The 24,358-nt window shown below is 42.2% G+C and overlaps 1 protein-coding gene across 1 annotated transcript in view; it reads right to left on the bottom strand.

Annotated features, from left to right (window-relative positions):
• Positions 1 to 1,259: 1,259 nt before the first annotated feature.
• ELMSAN1 (ELM2 and Myb/SANT domain containing 1) overlaps positions 1,260 to 24,358 on the bottom strand; it is a 72,362-nt gene continuing 49,263 nt past the window's right edge. Inside the window, exons 3-13 of the mRNA XM_018564893.1 lie at positions 22,903 to 23,178; positions 21,257 to 21,596; positions 20,253 to 20,319; positions 15,351 to 15,478; positions 12,587 to 12,690; positions 12,167 to 12,242; positions 10,989 to 11,077; positions 10,243 to 10,395; positions 6,653 to 6,844; positions 3,807 to 3,985; positions 1,260 to 1,760 (exon numbers count right to left, since the gene is read on the bottom strand). Of these exons, the coding sequence (XP_018420395.1) occupies positions 1,511 to 1,760; positions 3,807 to 3,985; positions 6,653 to 6,844; positions 10,243 to 10,395; positions 10,989 to 11,077; positions 12,167 to 12,242; positions 12,587 to 12,690; positions 15,351 to 15,478; positions 20,253 to 20,319; positions 21,257 to 21,596; positions 22,903 to 23,178 (1,854 nt within the window). The 3' untranslated portion in view covers positions 1,260 to 1,510. The remainder of the gene's footprint in view (positions 1,761 to 3,806; positions 3,986 to 6,652; positions 6,845 to 10,242; positions 10,396 to 10,988; positions 11,078 to 12,166; positions 12,243 to 12,586; positions 12,691 to 15,350; positions 15,479 to 20,252; positions 20,320 to 21,256; positions 21,597 to 22,902; positions 23,179 to 24,358) is intronic.

Here is a 24,358-nt window from a genome sequence, read left to right as displayed (position 1 = left end):
CATATAGTGTATAAGCATATAATTTTCATCGTTTTTTCCCCCAACTGTAGACATTTTTGCAAAATATATATTAAAAAAACAAAAAATAAAACTAGGACATTGGGACTTGTATGTAAGTCTGTGCCCAGATTGTAAAATGCAAGGTATTTCAGTGATAGGAAGTGCATCACTTCACTTTATGGGCAGGGCCAGATTAACATAGGGGCTACTGGTGCACCAGCTCCAGGCCCACCACTGAAAATAGGCCCGGCCGGCTCAGATCGCCTCGGTATGCCTGATGGCAATCCGGGCTGAACACAATCAGACCGAGGCGCCAGCAAGTGGCCATAATTAGAGATCCGCCTCTGCTGCTTCCCGTCTGACAGTCCTAGGCCCATGATGCCCTTAATCCGGCCCTTTTTATTGGTACATTTTGCCAGAGCTGTATTGGATAGCCTAGAGGCAGATACCTAGCAGACCCGGAAATGCGGTTTCCTCTTATAGTGACATCACAGAGAAAAAACGCATTCTAATCAGAATAGGATCAGGTACTAGATGCCTGCCACTCCTTCTTTAAAGCTGACCAAACTTTGCAATGGAGGAAGCCATTTTGGAGTCAGAAGTCTCTTGAAAATGCCGCATATCATTGTAACAGAACCAAGAACCTCATGAATAAAAAAAGTAGGCACAGTGTCATGGCGGTCATTGGTTTCTGGCACATTGATTGTTTGATTGTTGAGCTACGACGCTTCTTCCGAGAACTTTAAGCTGAACAGTAATCTACGATAAAAATAAAAAAAGGCCAATCTTTACTACTGCCCTTAATGCCGACTTCTGGGATGCAGTTAATATGGGTCAGCAAAAACAAAAAGTGCAGAAGGATTTTCCAGGAATGCGAAATTCCCGGATCAAATATAACCTCTCGCATCACAGAAAAGCACATCTCGGCCTGGTGAGAGATGGACATACCCACTAATAATGCACAAACCAGGAGGCCTTGATCCAGGAAAGGTTTGTATTACATGGACAACCCCTGAAGGAATATGTAGTATCACACTCGTGTGCAAAATCTATCATCCAAATACAGTGAGAATATGACAAGAGAATAATCATAACTGATGTCATTCACCCAATGAAGTGATATATAGATATAAAAAAAAGAAAAGAAAAGAAGACCGCACACACTCAAGGTCCACATAAGAAATGTTTCTTCTCCGCACAAATCTTCCTTTCTAAAGAAAGGAAATCGGAAAAAAAAAAAACTGATTGTAGAAGTTTTCTTGAAGCAACTTGTCTTTACAGGCACATGTGTCAAATAAAAAATATTTCTTTCATCTGCGAAACACATAGTAAATTATAGACTGTTTTCCCAATAAATAGTTAATTTAAGATAAAGAGTCCGCTTTACACGTTCATGAGTTTGATCCATACAGAAACGGTCGACAGTGTGAAGAATAAAAAAAAAATTCCGCGGGGGTGTGTAGGGAATAGAGCGAGGGTCCAGCCTCACTGTTCCGGCTTGGAGCTCCGGTTAAATCTCTCCATCGTCTGAACTGTCGCTGCTTTCGCTGCTGCTCCCGCAACTGCTGTCGTTGCTGGTCCCGCTGTCGCTGCTCTCCATTCGGCGAGACCTGGCTTGTAATGCGGCTCGTGCCGCCGCCGCAGCTACTGCTGCTGCTCCCTCCGCCGCGGCCTCGCTTTGCCTCTGGGCTGCAGCTTTTTTCTCCTGCTCCGCGTGGCTCTTCATGTGTGCGCTTCGGCTTTTTACTTTGAAGAAGACCCTGGAAGAAGAAGAGGAAGGGATTGTGTTAAGAATTTTTTTTATTGAAATTAAGAGTGCAATTACACTAGTACATTTTACACTGTCAACTGAAGCATGCAAAAATCAGGACAATCATACAAAAGAAACATGTATCACCTGCAATAGGTAAAAGCAATAAGGGAACACAAGATTGGCCATTGTAAGCTGCTAAATTCCCGTGACAAAAAGTATCGGCTGTTGGGGTTCCGCAATACAGCCGTTGTGACGCGTCACAGAAACAGAGCACGCTACCGTCAGCATATAGTGAACAAGATTCCTGCCGTGGAATACCATGGCAGTTATATTCTGGACGGAGCTCAAAAGAAAACATGCGAAAGGGTTAATACTTACCTGTGCCTCCGCCGCACGCGCCCGTCAGAACATCTGAAAATGTATCGGACGGTCGCAAAGGATCTTGGGACGGGCGCATGCAGGAGACGAGGAGAGACACAAGGTAAGTCTATGGAGCAGCGTGCACCCGCACAGACTCCGTGGGACATGAGAAAAGAGGACAGAGGAGTCAGCGATGGATCGGAGACCAGCACCAGCGCTGGAGGGACATCTGAAAACTACACTAAAGAAGAAGATCGGATTAAGAGGCATCATTTAAGGTAAGTCCTTAAGTCCTTACTTTAGCACTGTGGGTGGGGGGGGACGACTACTTTAGCCTTTAATATCACTTTAAATCTGTTTTTGTTATTGACGGAGCACACTTAGAAGGCGGGGGCCTGTTGACAATGGCAGTCAAGCTATCTTAGTGTCACTGGTAGAATTTGTAAAGGGAGTGGCCCAGGTTTAGCCACAATCTCTACTCAGGCAGTGCTGCCTGGAGCTTCCCAAACCATTACGAGCAAATCTGCATCATTTACTTGCTGTGTAATATGTACTTTTTTTAAGCACGGTTTGGCTTCCCATTGACTTCATCCAATTCTGAATTTTGGAGGTTTGCACGTTTTAAAAAAGTTTGGTTGAGCCACAACAGATCAAACATTTCTGAAGTGACGACAGAATAAATGGGATAATTCTGGAATGACTTGATATACTCCCATTTGTAATTTGAAATCATACTATGAAGATGCCGAGACCCCCGAGCACCTGGTGAACTGCCACTGATTACTCACAGCACATGTCACATGACCATGTCACATGTTTTCAATAGTCCAGCCCCAGAACCCGTGTCTGATTGCCATCATCCTTATTTACCCATATCCTGTAATCCAGAATCAGCAGCATACATTTGCTCCAATTTTGCATTTAGAAGGTTGTTAGAATACATAAGCAATATGTTTCCAGGGTCAGACAGGAGGCGATAGTTGATCCTCTCTCAAGCCCAGCACTCTGCACCTTCTAAAATCATGTCTGCCAGGGCTTACAAATGCAAATACCTCTAAAGGAACCATAGCTAGGTGAAGGCACATTTATTTATTTATCCACTACTGAGGGTCATTATAAGAGCTCCAGAAGTAAACAGAGTGGGGGGAATTTATCAAAACTGGAGCATACAAAATCTGGAGCAACTGCGCATGGCAACCAATCAGCTTCTCAACTGAACAAACTGAAGAGAGAAGCTAATTGGTTGCCATGCAGGGCTGCTCCAGTTTTGATAAATTCCCCCTCACTGTATACAGGAGCCCTGACCGAAACAGAACTTTTAATGGCTTTCAGCCTTATACTGCAGATTGCGAAGTGCTTACATGAAGAAATAAAGTCAGAATGAACACAATGCATGCAAATCTAGAGGAGCTCCTCTATATACTATACTGCCTTCCAGCAGCCCCTCCATTGTCTTCGCTATCATTAAATTACTATGCATTACGGATGGCAGAGAAGACAACAACCGAGCTGTGTACACTGAACGCTGATCACAAATGCTTTTTAAACACATTCAGATTGCTGGCACTGTGTTTCCTATGCCGTGTGACCGTCACAAGTGATGCCTGAATTTGTCAGTCATTTTAATGTCATACAATGCAGTGCCACCCATACACCACACCACAAAAACGTTTATCGCTGCACATTCACTAACCTGCCACACTTTTTACACGGGAAAGTGCCCTCTTCTGCAGGAGGCTTGTTTTGAGTCGCTGGCTTTTTTGTGTTGTCTGGGGAGAACGGTACCCGTGGATTGCGGCCCCTTGACCTGGAGGTTTTCTCTGCAATAGACGTATCATGGTCCTGGCTTCTTAGAATCAAGGTGTCATTTGCCTGGGTAAAAAAAAAAAAGAAAAAAATTTACAGCAAACTATGTAACACTCCACATGAAATATAGAGCCCTCCACACACTAGAAAGCACAGTGCATAGTCATATCACATCTTGTGCCCTCTTGTGGATTCATTGTACATATACATTGGAAAACTGCAGCACGTGACAACATTAGCTTGGCTGACATGCCAAGTATTGCCTAGTGGAGGAAAGGTTTATAACAGTATTTATGTTTCTATACTTAGAAAATGTACCTAGCCTAACAAAGGAAAATCTAATGCCACCACCACATCTAACAACTTGTAAGTTGCAATATATAACATTTTTGTTCTTGGGTTTATATGTAGGTTTAGTCTGTATGTTATAACCTGATTGTACAAACTCTATATGATTTGATTTAGATTGACCAACACAATGTAGTATGTGGGCCAGTGCAATGCAATCAGTTTCTACCCGGTCAGGCAAGCCTTGCATAATATACTGTAGTTGCTGGTATATCTAAAGGAGATTGTACAATGAGATTGTAACGGAACGCATGTTGCCAAATTTGCGACATGTACTTCTTTTCCATGGTTGGCCCTCGTCCTGGGACCCAATGGGGATAACCGGAGGTACGCTCCAAACGCAGGAAACAAAGTCCCGCAAATGTGCGTCCCGGCTAAACCCCAGTGTGAACAGTCTAGCATTACCAATCCATGCATGATGGTTATATTTTACCATCTATTGGTTAAACATTTATCCATCCTAAACCTAACATTTTTCACCCACATTCTTCCCCTGCACCAGACTATGCTAAAAAAATAAATACAAATAAAAAAAAAAAAATAGTATTTTACTTAATCAGTACAATGATGCATTAGGAGAGTTATCAGAAGAGGTAACCCCTACCAGGCCCGTGAGCCATTCTTAGGACTGGTGTACAAGAGAATTATTTACAAATGCTGCATTTTGCATGTGAATGCAGCACTATCCATGCACACACATTTCCCTGCAGGGCCAGCCTTGCTGCAGCCAAATAAAAGCAAAGCTGGTCAAAAGCAGCCTTCTAGTAGTCATCCACATTGCAAAATATAAATCAATTAAAAGTGATTTGAAAACAGTTGAGTTGCATTTGAAACATAGTTCAGATCCAGAAAAACAAAGCCCCTATACACATGACCCTTACCCTGTTACCCTGTTCAAGAATGATTTATTTATTTAAACCCCAATACAGTACAGAGGGGTAATCACTAGGGATGTACCGATATCAGTATCAGTGCCGATACTGGGCATTTTCACAAGTACTCCTGGAGAGGCCCCACACAGCCCTCCTGAAATCCTACACTGGAGACATCAGGCCGGCACCCCAGAGTATGTATCGTCATATTATTCTGATGTATAATGCATTGCTGGGATGTGTAGTCCTGTATAGCTGGTGGTATTATTTTGCATTGTCGTATAATGCATTGCTTGGATTTGTACTCCTCTATAGCCGAACCATTCAGCATTGCTGGGATTTGTAGTCCTCTCTAGCTGATCGTATTAGTCTGCATTGCTGTATAATGTATTGCTGGGTTGTGTAGTCATCTATTGCTGTACAATGCATTGCTGAGATTTGTAGTCCTCTATAGCTTGTGGTATTCTGCATTGCTGTATAATGTATTGCTGAAATTTGTAGTACCTCTACAGCTTGGAGTCAGTGGCAAAACTACCAGGGGCACAGCGTTTGCAGCTGGGAACGGGCCCTGGCACTGCACCACTGTCCTAAAATCATTAGTCTGACTTATTTTAGAAAAACTGTCAAAATGACACTAAAAAATAAATAAATACCGGTAATTGGCATTAGCGAGTACTGGAGGGGGGAAAAAAAGGAGTACTTCAGTCTGGAAAAAAATGGTATTGTACATCCCTAGTAATCACCACGCTACATGTATCAGATGGAAAATGGTCACAACAAGTCATAATGTGGGAAAGCTGCATGTGTTGGAGGTGTTCTTAATACTGGGGGGATGCTGCCGGGTTCTGGTTCACGTTTTGTACTCCCTGGGGGCATTTTATAAACGCCCGTCTAAACAAAATATTTTTTAATAAAATAATTTGTATTACTTTTGAATACCCTAGGCCTAGTAATATAATCTATTACTTTTCTTCTGAAACTGGCAATGATGGTATATTCAAAGTTCTAAATTAATTGGAATTACATTCTAATGCTTTTGATTTTAAATAATTAAAGATGAACTTTAGGGAAATCGCTAAACACACAGCTGAAACATTTGTGGGAGCTGGTTTATCTGCCATAAGATTTGTATTTCTATCAATCCAGGCCTACCATACAGCACAACCAGTCTGGTGACTTGACTACGTTAAGCAACTCAGCCAGGTTACATCTCCGCCCCCAGCCTGCAACTGGACCGTGAACAAGCAGCAACAAAGTAATGATTGTCGCTCTGCTTTCTACTTTTGTCAACATGTTCCTGGTTAGCAGGACACCTGACTGGCCCAAAGTACTGTCCCTCCTTTGCTGCTGTGCTTTACAACTTTATTTTAGAGTAATACGCACACTGTATTGAACACTTGGAAAAAATTTGTTCACCCATTGTGCATCTTCCTAGCTAGTTATAGTCTGATTAGGCAGCTTTTCATTTTCTTTTCATGGTGCACTCATTAATAAAATGACTGACAGCTCTTACTATTTCACTAGCTTGTAGGGTTTGTGTGATTTTCATTGGCGGTTTCCTCATCTCCTCGTCGTCCTCTACTTCTTCTTGCTTCACCTGCACCTTGTCCACCTCTACCTCTTTCTCCACATCAGGGTCTTGTGTGTTCTCCTGTTCAGAAGAATCTCTTTGTGAAGGGATAGCTGTTGCAAGTCGTTGAGAACTCTATAATGGAAAAAAAGAAACATCATCAATCTTGAGACATAAGCTAGTCAGTTCAAAGCTCTGTTGAAGCATATGGTACCATAAAAAGAGAAGTTCAAAAGTGCCCCTTATTCTGTGTAAACCATGGTATCCATGCAGCGTTTAATGACAGTCGTTGAGATAGCAGTTGCAATCTGTACAATGTATGTAATTGCCTTTCAGAATACAACTCCCAACGTGCGCAGCATCAGTGCTATGCTGAAGGACATGAAGGGGGTGGTAAAGAGGTTGGTATCAGCAGGGTCTGGCCTTGGACCCTGAACCTGTGCTTTCTTTCATACTGCTGGTAAGTTGCTAAAAATTAGACAGCCAATGGATGGGAGAACTTCCCATGTCAGTAGAGGGGGCACGTCAGGGACTAGATTTGCAAAGTGCAGGAGTAATAAACATGAAATATGGTCACCCATCTGCAAAAAAGGGACCAGGATTCTGAACAAAGCTACACACAGGCTGCTTATTGAAATAACACTATCCATTCCCTCTACGCTGGGACGATTACGGTCAGTCAATATGTTTTTATTGAGCCTGGAACTATACTGAGCTTACAATGAAACAAATGCATAACCAGAGGTGACCTGTAGTAAAAACCGCACGTCAAATCTATCAGCAGATCAAGAGAAACAGCCAAAGCCAAATCCAAGGTGTGACTTTTCCTCATCCACCTCTCTACTGTTCATTGAGGTTTTCACCACAATGAAATGGAGTTCAATTTTAAAAATAATTATCGATATGCCACTTGGAGGATTTTCCAAATGAGGAACCCCAACTAGTCATGTAATTTCTACGTACTTCTAATGTACAATATAGAAAACTGCAAATGTCAACTTTTTAAACCGTATACTGGCTTATAGACAGTTTGCCTCAAGGTCTGTATACTGGCTGCATATACGATTAGACACAAACTGTTTCCTTAGAAATATGGGACTGTACAGTGTGGCTGTAATTGCATATTCTGCTGGACAGATTGGGGGAAAATGATCAAGCCGAACCCATAGAAAACAATCACAGATCTTCTTTTGTGCTGGACAGGAAGTTCAGGGAAGCCAAGCTGAGAGAGTTGGAGCTGTTTGGATACATGACGACTAAGTGCGTGGGCAAAAAGGTAAAGAAATCCTTAGTTGGGCAATGTATATTTTTTTGATCTGGATTCACAACTGAAAACCGGTTTGAGCTTATTACTACTTTAAACAGGTAGCTGAAACTTCTCTGAATAGGTACAACCTAGCAGACTTTAATACATGCAGTTTGCAGCTCAGTGAAAGGATCTGAATAATTAAACAAGCAGCTGAAGTATGTATGAATCGGTACAACCCAGACAGGTGTTGATGCATGCAGTTTAGCAGGTCACACCCTTTGGTTGTTGCGGATAGCTGGATATTGGAATGTCTCCACCAAACACTTGTCAGCCATTAGGCTGCTGAGCTGTTCCAGGAGATCCAGCTATTAACACCAGCTTGGCACTGACGTAACATGACAGAGGGGGGCAGATGTGTAATCGGAGCTCCTCATGCCCTTCTTGCACGGTCTAATCTGGCAGACACTCTTTCCCCCTTTTCCTCAGCATGAACACAACCAACATGTTAGGGCTGGCATACAAACGCCTGGAGCCCGTCCAGCTGGGCCACAGCCAAAGCACTTGTCACAGTTGATACTTTTTGCAGATGGAATATCTGGGTTGCGGCTCAGTCTTGGGACATCACATTCCCTGCACGTATCAGTCAAGGTGGCCTTTATGGAGACTCTACTGTATAATACAAAGATTCAGAGCTCGGTGTCGGATGTTGCAGGCAGATACGCTGCACCATGCTCTGATCCACCTCACCCACGGCACGTTACATGGCTGGTCCTGGCATATAGATAACCTCCAGTCCAGATAATTTTTTCTTTTGGTGATTATGTAGAAAATAGATATACGACGATCGTGTACAAACAAGCTATGATGAAAAGTAATACATCTTTGTAACCTTACAACTAAAAAACAAACAGAAGGATCATCAAACTACTTTTCCTCTATGGATGACAACACAAAACTAGAACAATCCTGGGGTGGAGACTTAACAATATATCATTATGGCTTAATGACTTTGTAATAAACTATTTCATGCCAAACTGCAACACCAAAAAGGTTATAACCCTAATGCACAACCCTTTCCAAAAATAACATGATACAAATCAATAGCTAATCAAAAATTAAAAACAAAACCAGCTTTTGCTGCAATATTCACCTTCAATCTACTAGATTGTAGGCCATCACAAGCAGTGTCCTCCCAACCCTATTGTACTGTAACCGTACTGTCTCCCCCATTTTGTAAAGCGCTGTGCAAACTGTTGGTGCTATATGAATACTGTATATAATAATAATCCAGTGATTTCCCCCGCAGTACTTTTTTCAGGCACTAGATGGCCTCTGTCTGCTAGTCAGCATCTTTCAATACCCTTTCTCTGAGCCCAGGTCATCCTAGACCCACCACAGCCTGTAGGTGGACAGTGAAAGAAGAAGCAGCACAGTGAAAAGCTCATCTCTGTCAGTACACTCTATCAATTGGCTCTCTGTACTGCTTCTTCTTTCACACTCCAGCTCTGCTGTACAAGGTCTACAAGAAGCTGAAACCAGGTTACATTCAGGGAGTACTGCTTGAAAACACTGTTAATATCTTAAAAATACATTTAAAGATGTATCACTGAACACAGAGCTGCATTCATTTTTATCTTTTATATCTGCCTGGAGATGCTGAACTTCGGAAGATTGAATATTTTTTAGAACCTCTAACCCTACTAGTATCCATCTTCAGTTACAATTTAATACGCTTCACCAAAAGTACCTTCTTTTCCTCTCACCTCTGCCCCCCCCCACACACCCAATGATGTAACGCAGTCAGTCTTTTCTGCAGGTCAGGGATGGGTACATATTGCTGAATCACAGAACAAGTTAAGTGTTGGGTGACCAACATTGCTGTACGCAGATGTCCTGCACTACTACTATAAAGCTGGCCATACACCTATACAGTAGCTTTTCTATGGTCAGATGAAAAAAGTGCAACAGATTCCCCCATCTATGCTAAACTGTGTGGATGGAGGAATCTCCCACTGGGACAAGCTTCAGTATCTTGCTAGTCGGCCCAAATGGCTCTCAAAACACCTGAACAATGCCTGCATCCAATAAGATTGTTCAGGTATTTTGAGAGCCAGCGGGTCACACTAGCAAGATACTGAAGCTTGGCCCAGTGGGAGATTCCTTCATCCACACAGTTTAGCATAGATGGAGGAATCTGTTGCACTTTTTCCATCTGACCATAGAAAATCTGCAGATCATCTATAGGTGTATGGCCAGCTTTACAGTGGTACAAAGTATAAATTACCTTCACATCGATCTCAGAGTCTTCTCTGGGGTTTTTCTCATCTGCAGCAGCCTCTACATCTCCGAATATTAACATGCCATTGCGTCCTATCTTCACCTGCTTCTTGTAGGTGTAATAAAACTCCACACACTGAGACACAGTTTTTGTTTTAATCTGGAATAATCATCAAAACAATACAATGACCTTCATGTGTACAAACGTATGTTAAATGTCGCTTCTGGGAACAAATAGAGGCGATAAATCAGGAGTCCCACTTGCTACATATACTTGTTCAAGGTTATTGACTTGCTAAGTAGTAAAGCAAGGATAATGAGAAATATATCTTGATACTGCTAGATTTTCATGTGAATGTTCATGTGAAAAATCTCCTCAGAACATTCGCTAATGCCATTGGTGACTTGTAGAATGTTAGAAAATGTGTTTGATTTTTACATTCAATGTTGGAATGAATGGCGTTTCCTGAATGAAAACCACATTCACGATTAGAAAAAAAAATTTCAATAAAACATTACAATGATTTAATGTTAAGTCACCCAGCTTTTTGATTTTGCTACCTGGTCCAGTACCCCATGAATGGAAACCAAAACTCAAGGTTTGCTATAAGGTTTGCATATGTTTACTGTACACACTGCTCTTATACAATCTGAAGCCAGTTTACAAGGCCTAATGGGGGTCATAGTGCACAGAGGAAACATAACATAGCCATAAAAATTCTATTAGGGTGATTTGTCTGGATTGCTACATACCAGTTTCTGAACCAGCAGAAAGTCCTTCTTATAGATTGCCATTCCTTTGTTGAAAAGTCTTTTCTCAGTAACAGACCACTTGTCGGACCCTGGCAAAAAAAATTTAAAAATGTCGGACAAACCATCAACACCATCAAATGCTAAGCAGATGCCATAATTCATATTTTTCAGTTCATTTATTATATTCACATATCCATGTATGATACCTCAAGGCTGCTTGCCTTCCAAAAATACAAATGGGTAGCACAGGTAGCTTGGCAGAGGGGAGCGTACTTTTGAAATTGATCACTCTGGTTGCCAATACATTAAATGTGGCTTTCCTGGGGATGATTAGTTATTAGATTAGGATAAGTGATATGATCAGGACAGGGGTTAAGTGTTCATTTTCAAGGCTACAGCTTAACATTTCTAACATGTTTCCTGTTACACCCATATTCAGGGTGTAACATGAAACATTTTGACATAGCCACCTTCTTACCCCCTTGCCCCCAATTTTACCAGAGTCACTTCTCCCCACTGGCTGTTGCCATTTTTCAAAATTGGTGCGGCTGTGAAGCGTCATGTATTCAGAAATCCTTTGACTGGATCTGTGAATGGAAAGACTCCAAGTCCCATCAGCCACTGTGGCCGAGGGACTTGAACTTCTCAATGGAATAACAGTGCAGTAACATGAGTCCACTGACATTTCTCCCCATATCGGTTACTGAATATCCATACCTGGTTACGGATAGGGACGCCTGGAATAGTCTGCAGGAGCTAGAACATTGCACCTGTGATCCACTGATCCACTGACAGTCTTCTACCACTGGATAACTTTCCTAACTATCCCTGGATGTTTTTCCTAAACGATCTACACACCTATCTGCATCTAAAAAGTTCTAACTTTCTAATTTCCTGTTTAAAGGGCCAGTGATGAATCCACCACCATAACAGCTCATACACTTAGTGCAGTAAACACGGAGGAACTGGTGCAAAGTTCCTCTGCTACCAGAAGCCTCCTGTATTGCCCTGCACTGGAAGTGTATGCAGTACTGACTGGACTGCTGGTGCTACCTGTCACTGATCTAGTGTTAGTCTAAAAAAATAAATAATATAAACAGAAACCTGTGATCGTTTCTTTGGAAACAAGTATAAAAGTTTGAACTACACAAGGCCAGATTTGCCTTCTATGTTCTTACCAGAGTAATGGTAATTTTCCAAGGGATGACCTTTGTGCCGCACCGGCCTCTTCAACAGCAGCAAAGTGAGAGCGGCCTGTTAACAAAAGGCGTAGAGAAAACAAATCAACAACAAAAAATGTCAATTTGCTGAACAAGCTTAATCAACCTTTTCTGCGTGCAATGATCATCAACTATATGCAGTCGCCTGCTCCACTATTACATACAAAACCCAGCTAAATGGGCCTATGTTTCACATTTTATTTATTCCTACAATGGGAGTTCTATAATTATAACTTATATTTGGCAAAACAAACAAAAAACACTTTTTTCCATATCATTTTATAAATAATAAATATATATATTAAAAATATATATTTTTTATATATATTTAGAATACCAAAAAGCATCAGTGGTGTCTTTTGAGAAATACACACTCACCATAATGTCCCCCTTCGAATCTTGAAGACAATGAAGTGCTAGCTCTTGGTTGGTGCCACCTCCAGGCAGGATGCTGGAACATGCTGCTGTAAGCAAATCCTCCACTGTCAATGGGGAGAACAAAATACTTAGCAATGCTAATGGCAACCACTATCAATTTTTGAGCTAAAAAAAAAAACCTTGAAGCAGGACTCCAATTGGATATAAAAACTGAAGCCCCATTTTTACGGTTCATAACCCTTTAAACATATTTTAAAATACAGCTACAGCAGTTCACAAAAAGGATTTTCAACTGTGTGTGTAATGCTATGTATAAACTAACCAACATTTTATGGAGCATATTTATAAAGCAGTGAATGTGCTTTTCCCAAAGCATTCACTGGTGGTGAATCAATCACCGTCATATAAAACATATGCACCAGGAAGATTCACCTGCAGCAAATATCAGATTCACTGGGTTATAACTATACCTCTATGTCTTCCGCCATAAAAAACTCCACATTTGCACTGTAATTTACATGGAAAATGTTCACACTGTGTGACATTTAAATGAACAGGTTTATTCACCAAGCTCCCAGAGGCAGCCGAGTGAATAACCGAGCCGTAGTGAAGTGAGCTGAACAACGTTCGGCTCACTTCACTACGGCTCAGTGCGGCTGAGCCGTGCAGAAGGACTTCGACTCAGCCGATCCAACATCTGGATCGGCTGAGCCGAAGCTCCGGCAGCTCCCCCGCTGCTGTTCACCCCTATCCACACAGAGGGGCCGAACAGCAGTGAGTAAATAGCCGAATGTTGCCGAGCGGCATTCGGCTCGGCTATTCTGCTCGGTACCTCCATGGTACTGAGCAGAATAGCAAAACAAAAAGTTGACAAAGTTAAAAAACGTAAATAAATAATACATTTTTTTAAAATAAACATTTTTAAAAAACAACAATTGGCCACTCCTAGCAGTAGCAGGTAGCTCCACCCAACTGTTTCCTATTGGCCGGGACCTGCTAGAGTCTTCTAGCAGGTCCCGGCCAATGAACAACAACTGGGCGGAGCCGGCCGTGACACCACAATGGCAGATCTCATTGAGGGCCCCCCTGCTTCAGAATGTACACCGAGATTCACCTGCACAGCTCAGTGAACCCATCTGTGCCATAATGAATGAACTCCACATGCATGGGAGTTGCATCACTCTGGCTTGGCCAACCAAGAAGAAGGCAGGGAGAACATGTTGGTGAAGGGAGCTCGGGATGTCACATCGCTGGAGGGGAGGCGAGTATTGGAAGGTTTAGTTTTGCTTTAATGGTAAGCTTTTGCTGTCACTAGGTGCCTGCAATTTATACTTGCAGCAGTTTTTTTAATGTCTAATTTAGTGTAATGGTTTATGATTCAGATGAGGAGATGGTTAAGTATAGAACGTAGCCTAAGATCACAGTTATGGTTATGGTTCAGGGAAGCTATTTTTTCCTTTTACTATTTTTTCCTTATACTTGCTTCTGGCGGCAAAATTTTGCGCCAAGAAACACAACTGGGATCATGGTGCCAAAAACCAACAAACCACAAAAACTTATAAATAGTAGGGCTGTTACTGATTAAAATTTTTGTGCTCGATTAATCGAAATTCTTTAATAACGTGCTGGATTAGTGTGATCCTAGTTCATTTTATGACTTCATTGCTGTGCTGTATGTGTATAGGCCAATGCCTTGGCTGGCGCTCGTGCAGAAAGTTACAAAAAATGTGTAATCGATCAAAAAAATTTTCATCGATCAAAAAGATTAACGATTAATCGAGAAATGAATCGTTAATTTGCACAGTCCTAATAATTAGCAATAATATTTTGTTTTAGCAAATTATTTTAAGATTATTAAATTAGTTACTTTATTCTTTTACATGTATACAACTTTGAATATCCTATTTGATATATAAGAAGGGCAATTGCAGGATTAGATTGAACAGATTTGCAGTTTAAAAAGGGATCTAACAACAACTGCTCTTGTTACTGCAAAAGAGGCAGCCTGTGGTCAACCAACATGGAACAGGCTGAGAACTGTGGTTTTATTAGACCTTAAAATTGTGTATTTTTAGCCTTTTTTTTTAGTTTTGGACAAAGTAAGGAAAGGTTAAAACTGCTGTCAGGTTTCTATTGATGTCCGCCTTTCCTTTTATTTGTCTTGATGAATAATCCTAAATTTTTACGGCTGTCATCAGAACAGGAGACAAGCAGAAATCTTCCAGTGAGGACAGTGTGAACCAGGAGGGGATTTCCCCTAACTTTGGAGAGATTCTCTCTCACTTCCTGTTGAGTCTTTGGGACAGGAAGTAAGATTGAAATCCCTTCAACGGGGCATAGGCCACAAAAAACAAAAACTGACATGGGTTCTAATCATTCTCTATCCAAAACTAAAAAAAGAGAAACGCCCAAGTGCAATATAAAAATATACAAGTGTTAAATATAATCAAGGTATTCTAGAACACTGTTCCATGTTAAAACATCTGATATTTTATCAATGACTACTGAATTTGTTTTCCGTGTATGTGAGATGATCTTTCCCCTAATTTCAGTCATGATGGGGAAATATTTTCCCCACATGAGTTTCCTGTAAAGGAATTCCATAGAGGATGGTGTAGTCAGCCTCTGCTCAGATTATCTGAGACTGCAATAGTTTTGATGCCAGAAATATTCACAGCAGCACACACACAGCCCCTTATGTAAGGCAGCTTGCCTTTACACTAGTGGAAGGTGAGGACACAAACACTGCTTGCTTCTGGCTTACCCTGGTTGTTCTCCGAATCCTCCCAGGGACACCACACCAAGTCAGCTTTATACTTATCCGCAGACGCCAAACTCCGGTCTCTGTATTCAGGAATCTCTGCCTGGAAGCGCGAACCGACATTAATATGTCTGGATGTAGGGAAAAAAAGACAAGACGCAGCTTATTCCATCAGCATGCAGTAAAGTAGTACACAGAGAGGAAAAAATACCCCTGACCTCTGAAAGAAACTAGTGCTTGTAAAATCCTACTAGTACTGAATGCCCTGCCAAAGGCATTACTGTTCTTTTCCATAGAATGTGCCCACTAACCATAAGTGAAAGGTAATCCATGATAAGTAAACAAATGCGAGTACACCCAAAATATAAAACCAATGAATGTAAAGCCTAAATCTGGACACATGGCTAACTAAATTACATTGTGGATTGAGTGTAAAAAAAAGATACAATTTCCATTATAGTTCTTTTTTTCATGTCACCCCACCCTTCCTTCCTGTCTCTGTGACACAGATACAATAAATAGGCTGAGGGGGGAATCAGCTGTCACCAGGACAGGAAGGCATGGGCAAAAATAAAAACAAACATTGTTAGATGGTCAAATTCTTTTCCATGCTGAAAAAATGTGCATTTGTTTTTGCTTGTGTGCCAGTGGGATAAATTTCACTTGTGTCCTGACAAAAAGTGAGGGTAAGTCTCTCCAAAAGGGATGTACAAGGTGTACAAACTTGACATGACTCCAACCCTTCACCACTGTATCCAAAACAAAAACAAAAAAAGGAGTTAGGCTTTAAAGTACACCGGTCATGAGGGAAATATGGGAGCTGCTTGTCTGGCCTCCTAAAACTGCTAGTTTCCTGGCTATCTGGCTTCAGTAATTGTGGGTCACGCACTAGAAACAAGCTAAGAGAGAAGGAATCAACATTTTAAAAATGAAGAATGTCAGAATACCTAATCTGCATAATTGTACTAAGTCAATGACCCAGAAATTAGTAGGGCTAGTTCACACCAGCCTCAGTGCGTTGCGGCCCGATTCTGGACAGAACGCACTGGATCACATTCTGGCCGGCTCACTTTGTTTTGGGGCGGGAGGGGGCGTGGCGGTGCATTAAACTCAATGGCCCCACAGCCCCTCCCTCCGGTCGCAATGCGATCGGCCGCACGGGAACGAATGGCACATCAGTGCCTGCGTTCCGGTCCGGTGCAGTCAGAAAAATAGTCCATGCACCATTTTTTCTGACTGCGCCAGACTGATGTGCCACGCGTTCCCGTGCAGCCGATCGCATTGCGGCCGGAGGGGGGGGGGCTGCGGTGCCATTGAGTTGAATGCAAGTAACACTGCTGCTTTGGTATAGAGTTAACTGATGTTAGACAAGGCTGAAACATAGGTTGTAACTAGATTGTTTTAAAGGAAGGAAGGGGTGGGGGGTGTTCTTTACTACGGAGAGTCAACAGGCCAACAGATGTTGCAACCCGCCAACTCCTCTCAAACGGCATGATCGGTTTTGGATGCATTTACAAGATTGCCATAAGATGCCACTTAGATTAATGCAGTATCATGCAACCTAGGCTAGATCTTCATATAATCCTATAAGGAATCCAGCAGGGGGCAAGTAACACCACTTCTTGGTATACAATCAAGCAATGTAAGACAAGACTGAGGCAAAGGTTGTAATGTAACCAGATTGTCTGAAGGAAGGAAGGGGTGGGGGTTCTTCTTTACTAAGGAGACTTAACAGGCCAACAGATGTTGCAATCCAGCAAACTTCCCCCAGAACTGTATGATCGGTTTTGGATGCATTTACAAGTTTCAAAAGGGTGTGTATTATATTCTCTCTCTGAACAGCACAAGGTAAGACTCCCACATCTACCACTGGTGTCGTAACCTCCACTTCAATTTACAAAAAATAGTTTTAACAATAAATAAAGGCTGCAAAAAATGTACTTGGGCAGCATTTTTTGTGATTCCGCACCGGACACCTGGAAAAGTTTAAACTGCAGTAAAAGAAGCAGACATGGCCACATAGTTTCCACCTGGTTCCACCGTGTAAAATAGTTTTACTGTAGCATGTAGTATGTCCCAACGGCTGCAGATTTAATGATGACTATTTCCTCAGAAATGCATTTAATATGCTGTACAGCCCACTCAGGGCAACCAAACAAAAAGCAGCTGTCACTTCACTGCAAGGTGTGTCCATTAATTCACCATGGCATGGAATTTGTACCAGATCATCAGCATAATAAAAGTGGCTGCAGCTGAAAGGCATTCATGGTGCCTTTAATAATTTAGCATGTGTTACTCTGTACATACAAGAAGCCTTTTACAGTCACTTAATGATGCAATTGTCATTTAACCCAAATTTCCAGGGATGACAGAAACAAAATGTAACGTAATGAAATATCTAAGTGCATGCCTTTCTTTTTCCAAAGAGGAATGTCTCAAACGCCCAGCTTTTGCTCCTACAGATTTTCCATTCACAGAAAACACACTTTCATGTTAAAGAGACCGTACCACCGCAGAGCTTTTATTGTATATTAACCCCTTAATAAGTGCCGAGCAATGACAGCTCAGGGACCAGAAGTTTTGCAATAGGTGTCGCTCCCGTTCCCATAGAATGGGGAGGAGATCGGTGAACAGATGTTCGCCGCTCTCCTCCCCAACTTCCAGCAGACACCCGAGATGCCGGTCCCAGGCCCACAGGAGGGGCAGTGGAGCCTGCGAAACATGGCGGGGGTGTCATGCAGGGCGTGCAGTTTACCGGCCCATAGAAGTGATCTGGCGGCAGCTGAGCGGCCAGAATCTCTTCTATTGTAAAGCTGACAGCCGGCTCTACAAATGTAAAGAGATCCTGTTTAAACAGGCCCGCTGCCAGTGATGTACTATCAACGTCACTGGTCACGGAGTTAAAAACAGGTTTAATAGTTCCTCTTTGCTGGCAACTAGGGCCAGATTTTGCAATATTTAGCAGTTAGTACTTGTTGAATTACCCCTTCCATTATGCAACTTCTTTGCTAGATTTAAAGTGACACTAAGCTCAGGAGTTAAAACTTAAAAATGAATTAAAGTACCCTATGAACAATACTGTATCTTATTTGTGTATCACTCGGCTGTAGATCCTCAAATCATCTCTGAATTGGTGTTCACACTGTCCTTCCTTCTGGAGGGTGGCTACTTTTGTTCCACATGGGCCCTGTGTGTGTTGTAAAGTAGCTTCTGTGATGGACTACAATTTCATGTTTAGTTTACTTATATTGAGATTATAGTCCATGATGGGAGCGATCTTTGAGCGGTGGCTACTTCATAAACACACACAGGGCCCATTGGGAACCAAAGTAGCCACCCACCAGAAGGAAGGACAGTGTCAGTATGAATTCAGAGAGGATTTGAGGATCTACAGCCGAGTGATGCACAAAAAATGTACAATATTGTTCATAGCTGAAGTGCTTAAATGCATTTTTAAGTTTTAACGCCTGAGTTTCGTGTTACTTTAAAGTACATCTAAAATTATATCTTTTTTTCCCCATTTTAGTTAGAGAAGGGAAGAGTTAAAAACACATAATTTTTTGCCATCTGTGTCCCATTCAAGAGATTTCCCTTTACTTCCTGTCCTGTAGACATAACAGGCATAACAGGAAGTGAGACGGTATCTCTCCAACCGTTATGACTTTGCCACTGGAAAACTCATCATTGGAAGATTTTCCCCCTCTTCTCCTGTTCTAGTGACAAATCAAGATTTTGGTCACCAGGACAAAAGAGAATGAATCTCCTCTGGTTAAATTTCCTTTCGCTGGTCACACACAATTTTTGCTATAGCGTTCATAGCCCGTGTTCGCCCCATAATTACTATATCCACCTGCATGTGATGTCTGGTGTAGGCTATTACGGGCAACGATGGCTATAGCAAAAATCACCCACGTGCCCAGCCTTAGGCTGATTGAACAGCTGCCATTTTCGCCCTGTGGTATGGTTAGCCTTTAGCTACCTTGACTCAGGATTTTCCCTGTAGTTTTGTAGCACAAGGAGCAATGGTGCAGCCTCCAGAACTAGCCTACTTTAATTTGTATACTGCTATATAATTACCCTCTCTAAATTAAAGTGGGACTGCATGGTACAGAGGTGTCTTGCTGCAGTGGGCACATTCAAAATGTATTTGCAAATGTGTGAAGCTCAGCCCCTTTTTAAATGTACATTAACATGGGCTTTACAGCTCCTGTTTGATGGTTGGTAGGGCTAAGTTCTGTGAAAATGTATACACTGTAATGCCAGTGCTGCGATGCCAGGAAAACAGCACCATGGATGTATTGATGAATTTTGTTATCTCAGAAATTTGCTTTCAGACCACCAAACTGCCATACCGCTATACAATGTGAAAGGATCAATGAGCATTCATTTGAGAATCGCATTGTAATGGGGCAGGTCTTAGTCTAGAAACCAAGGGAGTTATAATTCAAATTTTAAAAAAATATTTCTAAAGGGATGAGGGTTTTTAATGGCATGCATCTTATAGCATCTGCCCTAATGAAGGATCGATAGGGTCACTTTAACTGCACTGTTTACCATACAGAAAGTCAATGGAGAGTAAATGTATAAACCTATATAAGAAATACAAAATATGGAAGTGAAGGTTCTCATTCATCCAGGTCACGGTATATCTGTAAAAAATAAGTCAAGGCAACTGGACTTGCTGTATTTTTCTTGAATACATTTCACTGGTCATCCAACTAGCTTTCTCAAATTTAGTACAAGTCATTCAGAATTGAGAAAGCTGGTTGGATGACCAGTGAAACGTCTTCAAAAAAAATACAGCAAGTCCAGTTGCCTTGACTTATGTTTTACAGATATACAAATATGTAAGCCAGCAGGAAACGTTTTTAACAGAGGTCAAAAAAAGAATTCCTATAGACTTACGGTTCAAGGCTAACTGGTGTGGCTTCTCCCACCGCTGTAAGAATAGGTGGCATGTCTTCTCCACTAGCTGTAAGAAAATCACCGTCATTAGAGCACAGATTCAGAAAATCAATATGCACATTTCAAGACATAACTGCTCTAAGAAAACCATCAAAGAGGTAGACATCATAAATTCGAGAAAATATACTCCGATAGGGTAATGCTAACAGGCTTTGCTTGCACTGATTTAATAAGTCTCCATTGACTTGTCTGGACAAGTTTCACTTTTGTTCACGTCAGAAATGCTACTGTCCATACAAACCTATAGCAACTCAGAAGATGTCTGAAGGAGGTGAACTACAGGTTAGAAGGAGGTCAACTACAGGTTGAGGTCAACTATAGGTCAAAAGCACCTGTAATAAATTCTGGATGACCTCAGAAGCATATTAAATGGAAAGGTGAATTTGTCGTCCAAAGCCTATAGACTCTGTCCTCAATCTGTATACTGTTACTATATATACATATACATATATATATATATATATATATACATTATTTTCAGTTTCCAAATAATGACATCCCTGTCAAACATCACAACCAGGTTCTGACCTCGCATTTTCCGACTGAAGTTGAAACAATACAGCTTAGTCAAGGACCACCTTAGCCGTCTGATTAGGTAGTAAAGGGGCAGCAACACATCAGTATGGTCAGCCCTATGATCTTTTCTACTAATCAGCCAGTAGCTAGTGCAGTGTAGCCGAGTCTGACTCGTTTACGCTGCTGCCCTTTCTTCTGCCAGTCTAGACTCCACTGTTCAGGAACTATAGAAGACTAATACAGAAACGGTTTATAAATTAAGAATTTTGATTAATGCAAAACTTGGTTCAATAGAGATATAAAATATCTGCCTTCACTTCTACTTTAACTTATTTTTGACCGAGAAAAATAACCAGCATTCTGGACAAAATTGCAATTGTTGTATACATGACCAAAATAAAAGACAAAATACAAAAGAGAACACTTACTGGATCTTAGCAGAGTTCTTGTACTACTCTTTGGAGTGATTGATGGGGGCATTGAATGTGAGCTGGCTGACATGATGGCATTGAAATAAAGTCCGGACCCTTCCCGCACTGGGCTAAGGATAGGGGGTGGTGTGTAAGGGGGCAGCTCAAACGTTTTGTCCAAGTGCTCTGGCATGCGTACAGGAGAGCGCAGGTGACTTTGATATGAGGTTATGTTGGTATAAACAGGGACAACAAAGGTTCCGGGTTTGGGTGGGATGAAGAGTGGTTCGGGCCTCGGCCGCTGTTTTGGTTTCCGAGATGCAGGCTCCCCATCCACTGATAAAGAGGTTTCATTGGGCTGCAGAGATGGAACAAAAAAAAAACATTCAACATTTACTGAATATAAACACAATCAGATAGATTCTAGACAAACATATCTATTTGCCATTAGTTAGTCAGCAATGAGGTTGCCTGTACTACATGTATATTCTCTGTTTAATGAAACAAGCAGTGTATTAACTAGGGATGCACAGATACCTGTTTTTCTGTATCAAGTACAGATATTTGTATTTCGGTATTTCGATATTTGTATATACCGAGTCCCGATACTTCCGCTAGCATGAAGCCAGGTTCCCCTGAGCAATCAAGAGTCATGCCCCGCTGCCCGGCTTCTTGATTGCCTGGGAAGCCGGCTCTATGCTGTTTGGCCGGCACGATGCTGATTACCCGCCGCCCGGCTTCCTGATTAGCCAGGAAGATGGCTCCATGCTAGTGGAAATATCGGAATCAGTACTCGGTATCGGCGAGTATCGCAACATAAATATCTGTACTCGATACTGAAAAAACGGTATCTACACATCCCTCCCGTGTCATCATCCGCCGCCCGGCTTCCTGATTGGCTGGGAAGCCGGGTCCATGTTCCCTTGCAGCACTGCCGGTCAAAGAAATTTCAGTATCAGGGGCAAGTTTGAGTACTCACCCAAATGCTCGGCATCGATACCAGTATTAGTATAGGTGCATCCCTAATATCAACTATAGCAGATGCTGAGGCCCATATCTGCAACATGGCAACTGTATGCCTGAAAATGCTAGTCTTATTTAAAGTGTTAATTACGTAGTGTAACTTTCCATTGTTTGTCCAACCACAATCAGTCCAGATGTAGACAATACCAACTGCACTCTATGCTGAGGCTATACTACTAGGCTAAACAGTGAGACAGTCCATCCAGTGAATAGTGAAGACATTGCTGACATTACTGAGCTTGACAAGAAGCAATTCATACATAAAAATGTAAACTGCATGACTTCGATATAATTGTTGGGTTGACCCACCAGTTGGTTTTTTTTTCCCTATGTGTTGCCTGAAGGTAAATTGAGGCTGTAGCTTCTTATTACAACACTGAGGCTGATCAGGTGACTGAGAAATTAAAAAGGACCCTTCCTCCCAGCTTTAATACATATCTCCAAAACAGAAGCTAAGCTTTTTAAATAAAACCCTTCCATTTTCCTTGTATACCACAGTAAGAACAGTTGTGAATGTTGTTTTCTGTCCTAGGTCCTTAGGTGGACAATTGTGAAATTTATTTTCTGTCCTAAATCCTGACATGTAGAACCATGCAGAGCTCTGGCCAGCTGTGAAGTTTTATGCAAACAAAGAGTCTCACCTTTACAACAGGTTCCGGAGCAGTCGTCTGACCAGCTCTGTGTCGTGTGACTATTACTGATGGCATGGAGGACTCCCTTTCTGAGGCTGCTGTCTTCTGCATCCTTTCTTCATCTCCAAGTTCTCGTGTGGTGTCCATTTTCACAGGTACGGACACTGGCATGACTAGCGGTTTCAGCTCTCCTTCCCCTCTAGATTTCTTGGGAGATGGAGCACATACAGTGTCTGTGCTAGCTTTTGAAGTCTCATTCTCCTTATCCTTCGATGCATCTCGATCCTAAAAGACCAAAAATAACCAGATTTTAAAAGAGAAGTTTGATTCTACCCACAACTGTAAAACATTGAAAGTTAATACATGGGTATAACAGAGGACATAGATAGAAATAAATGGGACACGTTTTTACTTATTGGGACGGTTTACAGTGCCGCCTTGTCAGTCTGTGGTTCTAAACCTTATTTTAACAAAATCATACTTAAGATAAAGTACACTTGCTGGGGTGATGTCCATGATGCACAGATCATGGCTGCTGAACATATTCTACCATTTACCACTTTAGTTTTAATACATTCAAAATTAGCTTTAAAACTTCCAATTGTTAACATTAATAGTTCAGCAATGGTGAATAATAAAGAGCAATAGAAGGGTTCAAATACTAACCTGGAGCACTGCGGGCTCCCTTTGGTGCTGGCCACATGTGTAAAGGTCTAGGCAGTTGATCACATGATCATTGCTTAAAAGAGAACTATGGGGCAAGTGTTTTTCCCCATAGTTCTCTTTAGGGAGGACCCTAATATATGTCCTCCCGTGACCCAAAGCTCAATATATAGTGGGCTATTGCCCGCAATATACTGTGAGCGCCGCAGCCAGGACGAATCCCGACATTACTGTCGAGATCTACCCAGCTGCGTGAGTGACAGCTGGCTCTGCCTATCTAGAGGCAGTCACAGTTATGCCCGCCCCCTGCTCCGTTCCTTCCTCCAGTCAGCGCTGGAGGATGGGAGAGGGGGAGTCCCTGCGGGGAGCGGTGCGTGACAGTCACCTTTCACTGCAGGGAGACAATCGAGAAGGGAGCAGATCGGTGCATGTTTCTAGAGCTGCAACAGTTATTCGATTAAGTCGATTAAAATCGACGATGGAAAACGTTGTCAACGTTTTCCATCGTCGATTCGTCGGCTAAAATTCAAATTTCCCGCTCGCCGCTGCTTACGCCCGCCGTTTACGCCGCTTACGCCCGCTGCTTACGCCACGCCCACGTCGTTTAAGCCGCTCGCGCCTACGCCGGTATACCCGCTCACGCGACGCCGCTTACGCCACGCTGAGGACATGTGTCTGGCCCTCTGATCCCGGTGAGCTGCCCGATTCGCTGCTGCCCGCCGACATGATCAACGCCGCTGCCCGCCGACAACACCAAGGTAAGTGGAGATCGGCCGGGAGCTTTTTAATGCTGCCTGTGTGT

This window comes from Nanorana parkeri, unplaced genomic scaffold, assembly GCF_000935625.1.
Source record: "Nanorana parkeri isolate BGI_ZX_2015 unplaced genomic scaffold, ASM93562v1 scaffold791, whole genome shotgun sequence".
Taxonomy (NCBI): domain Eukaryota; kingdom Metazoa; phylum Chordata; class Amphibia; order Anura; family Dicroglossidae; genus Nanorana; species Nanorana parkeri.
This window is presented reverse-complemented; position numbering and strand designations above follow the sequence as displayed.